This window comes from Petaurus breviceps, unplaced genomic scaffold, assembly GCF_028583685.1.
Source record: "Petaurus breviceps papuanus isolate PSGF00001 unplaced genomic scaffold, PetGlider_PUasm1.0 37, whole genome shotgun sequence".
In the NCBI taxonomy this organism is placed as follows: domain Eukaryota; kingdom Metazoa; phylum Chordata; class Mammalia; order Diprotodontia; family Petauridae; genus Petaurus; species Petaurus breviceps.
In genome coordinates, this window is record NW_027186296.1 from 46,330,907 (window position 1) to 46,338,377 (window position 7,471).

General features: G+C 36.9%; 1 protein-coding gene across 7 annotated transcripts in view; it reads left to right on the forward strand.

The window, feature by feature from the left end:
• OTUD7A (OTU deubiquitinase 7A) overlaps positions 1-7,471 on the forward strand; it is a 420,410-nt gene that overhangs the window by 308,399 nt on the left and 104,540 nt on the right. For all 7 annotated transcript variants that reach the window (XM_069098405.1, XM_069098403.1, XM_069098404.1 and 4 more), the window contains one exon: positions 3,989-4,171. In XM_069098405.1, the coding sequence (XP_068954506.1) occupies positions 3,989-4,171 (183 nt within the window). The remainder of the gene's footprint in view (positions 1-3,988; positions 4,172-7,471) is intronic.

Genomic DNA, 7,471 nt, shown 5'->3' on the forward strand with positions numbered 1-7,471 from the left:
TCTCTCTCTCTCTCTCTCTCTCTCTCTCCCTCTCTCTCTCCCTCTCTCTCTCCCTCTCTTTCTCCCTCTTTTTCTCTCTCCTCTTTTTCAGCCAAGGTCCTAGAAAAGCTGTGTATACTCATTGCCTCCACTTCCTGCCCCCTCCCTTCATCCAAAGGCCCATCTTCATGCAAAGGCATTCTGGCTTCTGACCTCATCATTCAACTGAAAGTGCTGTCTCAAAAGTCACCAATGATCTCTTAATTGCCATATCCAACAGTCTTCTCAGACCTTTTTGACCTCTTTGATGCACTGAGCACTTTTAGTCACTTTCTGCTACTGAGTATTCTGCTCTCTGTTTTATTGTAGAAATACTCTCTCCTGGTTCTTCTTCTACCTTTATGATTTGTCCTCATTCTATTTTGCTGGTGTAACACAGCAATCACCTCACACACCTGTGTGTATTCTCCAAGGCTCTGTACTATGTCCTCTCTATTTTCTTTTCTATACATTCTCAACAATCACATCATCTCCCATGGGTTTATCATCTTCATGCGAACAATTCATGGATCTATATATCAAGAAAGTCTGTCTCCTGAACACCATCAACAACTGTCTGACAGACATTTCAAACTAGATATATTAGAAATATCTCAAATTCAATTGTCTAAAACAGAACTAATTTTCCTTTTCCCTTAACCAACCCCTCTACAAAATTTCCTCATTTCAATAGTACCACCTCTTTTTCAGTGTTCCACTCTGATAATCCATGAAAATCTAATATTATCCCTCACATATCCAGTCAGTTGGCAAATCTTGCCATTTCTAACTCAACTACATCTCCATCACATACCATAATTTTTCTGTACACATGTGGCTACTACTTAGTTTAGGTATTCATTATTTTTTGCCTGGACTATTGCAATAGCTTCCTAATTGTTTTCCCTGCTTCAAATCTTTCCCCACTCCAATCTATCCTGCCTAAAGCTTCTAAAGTGATTTTTCTTTAATAAAGATCTGACCATGATACTCCCCTACTCAATAAACTACTTTTAGAACCAAATGTAAATTCTAAAAGAAATGTGAACTGCTCTTTTAAAGCACTTTATACTTCGACCCCAAACTAGCTTTCCAATTTCATTGCACTTTATTACTTTTCCCAGACTCTACAATCCAACCCAACTGGCCTTCTCTCTGTTTCTCACACATGTCACTCAGTCTCCCATCTTTATGCCTTTATTCTGACCCAAGACCACCATTCTTGTAATGCCATCTGTCCTGATATTATAATCCTTAGATTCCTTCAAGATTTAGCACAAGATTTACCCCAAGGTATGGTGTTCTCTCCTTCATAGATTATATGATATTGACTTGTGGTAAATTCAAGTAAAATACAAGCACACTGTGAGCATGGACTATTTTTTTCTCTTTGTCTGTCCTTAGCCTAGCACAAAGCCTTCCTTGCACATAAGGGCTTAAAATATGCTTACTGAATTGAATTGTATCAGACTTGCCTACCAGGATGACAGGGCATACTAAAGAATCACTGATTGGAGAGGCCTTCACAGGCTACCATTCCTTCTGCCTGAATCACTGGACTGAGCAGTGGACAAGGGACAATGTCGGGGAATGTGTTGATCAGTTATTGTGGAACACACTCAGTTTGAAAAGTGACCTCATTTTCTACAAATTGGATTTAGAATTGGAAAGGACCATAGAGGTTTAGGTATAGAAGTTCTTGCTGACATTTAAGCACCTATTTGTCATATCGATGCAAGCTTTGACCTTCAGCATCAAGTGACTTAAGAAATATTTTTGAAACATCTAATGTCCACATTTGACAGCATTGTTAGTTGGATTAAAAAGGTAAAAAGCTTCAGAATATAAAGTGATATATGTCCATACATATAAATGATGATTTTTCAATATTTATCCTATGCATAACTTGTTTGTACCTATGTGTTTCCTTATTTTCTCCCTCACTAGACTGTGACCTCCTTGAGACTAGGGACTATCTTTTGTTTCTTTTTGCATCCCCAGTGTTTAGCAAAGTGCCTGGCACACAATAGGTGCTTAATAAATATTTATTGACTAATTCACTGAATTATGAGTCAAAAGAATGATTGGGAAGCTTCAAAATCTAATGTGATAGTTTTCGTGGAGAACATAGAATCCAGGTCTATAGAGCTGAATGCTTATTGCTGACTGACAATATAGAGAGTAAATGTGTGCTTAGACTGAATTCTATTATTCTTCTGAAGATATAAGGTTAGTTCCTAAATAAAACAATTTTTAGTTACTCCTAAGTAAAAATAATAATGATAATACCTTGTGTTCACATACTGTAGAATATATAATATATATAATGTCCTTTTTAATCTCTACTACCCCCCCCAAAAAAAACCCAACTGGTTGAATCACTTTAATTCTGCCTTTGTTTGCCCAAAGGACACTGATATAGTTTTCTGATTTTCATGAATTTAGAGACTTTATTATAGCTTTGTTCATAGAGAGTAGCAAAATGTGTTCAAAATCAAAATAACTAAGCAATACAATTTCAGATGTCATGATTGATTGTGTTGAGCATACATCAAAAATAGACTGATGAAAATTAGTTGTACAGATGTTTTGTACTTTTAAGATTTTGTTTTTCCATATTCACTAATTCAGTTAATGCATAATTTGTCAAAATAATTAATACATGTGATTCATACTTAAGCAGGGGAAGATAGAATTTTATTTGATCCATGAAATTAGAGTTAAAATTCTATTGACCATTTTCAAAAACACTACAATTTAAGAATTCAATCAAATTGTGTACAATATTTCTCTTCTTTTATTAGAGGCTAAGGAGACTACATACACTAAGCTTAACATAGGCACATTTTCATTGTCCCAGAACCCTGTCACATATAAACACATTAGTGAGTAAATGATTGTGAGAGGATTTGGTAAATGATGGAGAGAATTTGGTCAAAGAACAAAAGAGAATTTGGTCAGTAACAGAGAGAGAATATAGTAAATGACTAAGAGAGAATTTGCTGAATAAGTAAGAAGGAATTTGAGATTACTACAGTAGAGTGTCCAGAGAAGGATAGCCCGGAGATTGGAGGGCCTCAAACTCATGGCTAATCTGAAGATCAGTTGAAGGAATTGGGGATGTTTAGTCTACAAAAGAGAAGATTGGGGAGGGGAGTAGTATTTGTTTCCCTCTTCACATAGTTGAAGAGGGGGCAGAGCTAACAGCAATGGATGCGTTGTAAAATGGCAAATTTAGTCTTTATATAAGGGGGGTGGAACTTCCTAACAATTACAGCTATCCAAAAGTGAAATGCATTGGCTCTGGAGTGAGGTATCCTTCATCAGAGTTCTTCAGGCAAAGGCCAGATGATTGCTTTTTATATTATATTATATAGTAGATTCCTCTTCAAGTTTGAGTTAAACTAGACAGAATATGAATTGAAAAAGATCTATAATCTGAGATACTTTCTTCCATTCTTTAAAAAAAAATCTTTAATTTTCCTGTCACAAAATATCACATGCTTATCTTTTTCCCCTCTGGTTTTCACAAGAGGAGTTGACCAAAGAATTTTGTTGCTGTTTTTCAGACTACAGTAGAATTATACCATAGTACAATGATATGTTATTGGATATATATATATATACATACTACATGTAAAATTATTCAGTTTGGGGTTTTGATTCTGCTTCTAATTCCCAACAAAGTATATTATTGCCCAAGTACCTCCTTTTTTGCCTCTACAAAATCAGAAATGGGTTTTTGTAAATTGTAGTACAGTTCCTTTTATATGTGCATTTTCTTCCCTTCATCATTTTAACCTCCAAAAAGGTTGAGATTACATATGACTCATCTTTTTATCTCCTGTGGTTCTTTGCAGGTGCTTATTATTTGGACGAATAAATGACTAAATATGTTGGTCAGGTTATGAACTTAGGTATTCTCTAATATAATAACAACAGACAACATAACTGTTTTCCTTCTTTGTAGGCAAAAACTGGGACTTGACCGCAGCTCTGAGTGACTATGAGCAACTCCGACAGGTTCATACAGCCAACCTGCCACAGGTATTCAATGAAGGAAAATACTACAAGCAGCCAGAGAGAGAACCAGCCCAACAGGTGAACAAAATTGAACGACCCTGCCTTCAGAGACAGGATGACATTGCCCAAGGTAAATGACCACAGCTGTACCAAATTTATGAAATGAAGGTTAAATTGCTAGCTCTCTAGTATTCAAATGAATGTGAGACAAGCACAGAATGGCCAAGTTATAAAAGCCACTGTCTATCTTCTCATGGTCTCTTCCTCTGCCTCTGCCTCTGTCTCTGTCTCTCTCTGTCTCTCTGTCTCTCTCTGTCTCTGTCTCTCTCTGTCTCTGTCTCTGTCTCTCTCTTACACACACACACACACATACACAAAACCCCCTTCATCAAGTCAGTAAATGAATGGATTGATTAAGGTATTGGATTTATTATTTCTACTATTTTTCTACTAACTGAGAATGTTGTGTCGATCTAGTCAAAAGGCTGCAAGAAGGAAACACAGCGACAAAATCCACAAGCTAGTGAAGAGAACCACAAGTATTATGTCATTGAGACAACAGCAAAACTGTCAAATTACATAATCTTGTATTTGGACAGCTACTCCAGATGAAATGTAGAGCGTGGAGACTTGTAAGTTAGGATGTAATGCCAATAGTTGAAAGAGAGAGACAGAGAAAACACATGTCCCGGGAAGAGCTACTCCATAGTAGATATTAGTGTCTTGGGGAAAGGCTCCATCAGTCCTAACCTTTGAAACTTATAAGTGCTATGAAATATGGGTTATACGGGTAGAGAAGAGAATTTTACTATGCTAAATGTTAGCAATACAAATATAAGAAAGCAAGGTAGTCCCAGCCCAAAAGGAGTTTATATTCTAAAGAAGGGAGATTATAGAAAAAGGAGCTACAAAGCAGGGCATGAGTATAGTAGACTGTGGAAATGACATGAAGTTCTCCTTCTAGGCAAGATTAGTGGAGGGCTCATCTATTAAATCCCAGTAAACTAGGAGCAACATCCAGGATGTCAGAGTTCAGACGACATGCTGTGAAAGTCTCTGGGAAGTGATCAGTACATGCAGTTTATTCATTCATTCATCAGTCTATTCACTTACTCATGAAGAAACAGATCCAGAGTTGTTTTGACATATACATGGTCACATAGATAGTTAATGTCAAAGGCAAGTATGTAACCCAGAACTCTTTCCTGGTCACTGTTTTGTTTATTTCTGCAGTTTAGAATACATTCTTCCAAACCCACCCCCAAGCACCACCATCTGGTTTTTACTCAAGATACGAGTAACCTTAACCACATGTGTAACCTCATAAAAGATCTCCTTGAAGGACCTTTAACATTAGGCTTTTCACTACCAGATCACCCCCTAAGTAACCAGAGACCCCAGTGTGCCTGGTTTTCAGACATGGACAATGAGATAGATCAGGGCTGCTATATGTTTAATACAATGCTATTACATTTTGAAATCTTAGTACATCTTACAATCTTGGGCATTTTCTATCCTGATAAATACAGTAATTATCAGACACCATCTGATTTTTTTAAAGAAGATATTACATGAAGAAGTAGCGGTATTTATCAAGCCTGGCTAATAATCCCATCTGTTTTTAATAGAATTCAGATTTTAGGGTTTCTAAATTGGATGTTCAAGTGCCACATAATTGGATTCTTATTTAGTCTCTCTGTTATGAAATCCCAGTGCCCAAAATGGCAACTAAGTCTTAGGATAGCAAGAGTTGTCTAGAGATGCAAACGTAATCTTGACATTTGTTTTTGTCAGTCCTAAAGACGTTTTCTACTTCCTAACACCAGGAACTTTTAATTTTCAAGTGAGGGTGATGCCAGAGGAGGCCCCTTTGGAATAACTTTTGTCATTATAATTTCCTATTCCAAATTTTACTCACTTCAGAGAGGGGGAAAAAGACAACCTTGGGTTTGATGTATGTGTGTGTGTGTGTGTGTGTGTGTGTGTGTGTATGAGAGAGTCAGGCAGACAGACAGACAGACAGATAGACAGAGACAGAGGGAGACAGAGAGAGACAGAGATACAGAGAAAGATGAGAAAAGGAGGGGAGAGGAAGAGGAGAAGATTATATATGATTATTAGTATTAGGAACAGTTGGCTCACATTAGATGGTCTTTTAACACTTGGAAGCTGTTTTTTTACATCAAAGAGGCTGCCTCTTTCAGACTGCTAATATTTAACATGTAGTGTTATTTAATAAAATCATGTGGCACACTTCATGCCATCCACAAATGCATATTGACTAATGGTCCAAATATGGTTCTGGATCAGAGAGCATGGATGGATGGATAGAATCAACACATCTCATCTCCCCAGCTTTGGGGAGGAAAAAAAATCTCCAATTATGTGTTTTGATGATGGTAAGTCAGTTATATCATGTTTATGTGGCCCCTAGGACTATGTATTCATTCAATATGACTTAAAAGATGGGAAATTTCCCTTCTCAAATTGAGTGATACCCACATAATCCATATTTCATAGTACTTATAAGTTTCAAAGGTTAGGACTGATGGAGCCTTTCCCCAAGACACTAATATCTACTATGGAGTACCTCTTCCTGGGACATGTGTTTTCTCTGTCTCTCTATCTCTCTGTCTCTCTCTCTCTCTCTTTCAACTATTGGCATTACATCCTAACTTACAAGTCTCCATGCTCTACATTTCATCTGGAGTAGCTGTCCAATCCTCTCCCCCAACCTGGGGTAGAGGTCAAATGCAGGACTTCTCCCTTTCCCAGCATGAGTAAATCCATGGTCAGCTTGTTCTTCATTGCCATACTCCCTATCCTCACCCTACCCTATTTTTATGCCAGGTTACAAAATCATACATATGCCTTTAGGTTTCAGAAGTAGAAGGAATTTTAGAAATCATCATCTGTCTAGTCTCCTCATTTTACAGAGGAGTTAACTGAAGCTTAAAGAGATGAAGGAACTAACTCAGGTTTGCACAGTTCTGCACTAATTAACTAGTTAGAATTTAAACCCAGAGACTCTGAAACCAAGATTCTTTCTTTCTACTTTTTTCTACTGTAGTAGCACTTGTAATCACAGTATTCCTTTATTTTCCTAGTCTATAAATGGCCAGAGGACAGAACTTTTTTTTCCTCTAAAATACTAATGGTTGGATCAGCACGGAGAACACAGGATCATTAAGAGCATAGATTTAGAGCAAAAAAGAACTTCAATTGCTATCATATCCAACCTCCTCATTTAACAAAGGAAGAATCTGAGTCCTGGAGAAGTTAAGTGACATGTCCAAGTTCATACAGATAAAAAGTGACATGAAGGATCAGCTAAAGTATAATCCTGATTTTGGTTCCTAGAATCTCTGTCATTTTTCATGGAACTTTACAAGATCTTTCTTTCTTTCTTTCTTTCTTTCTTTCTTTCTTT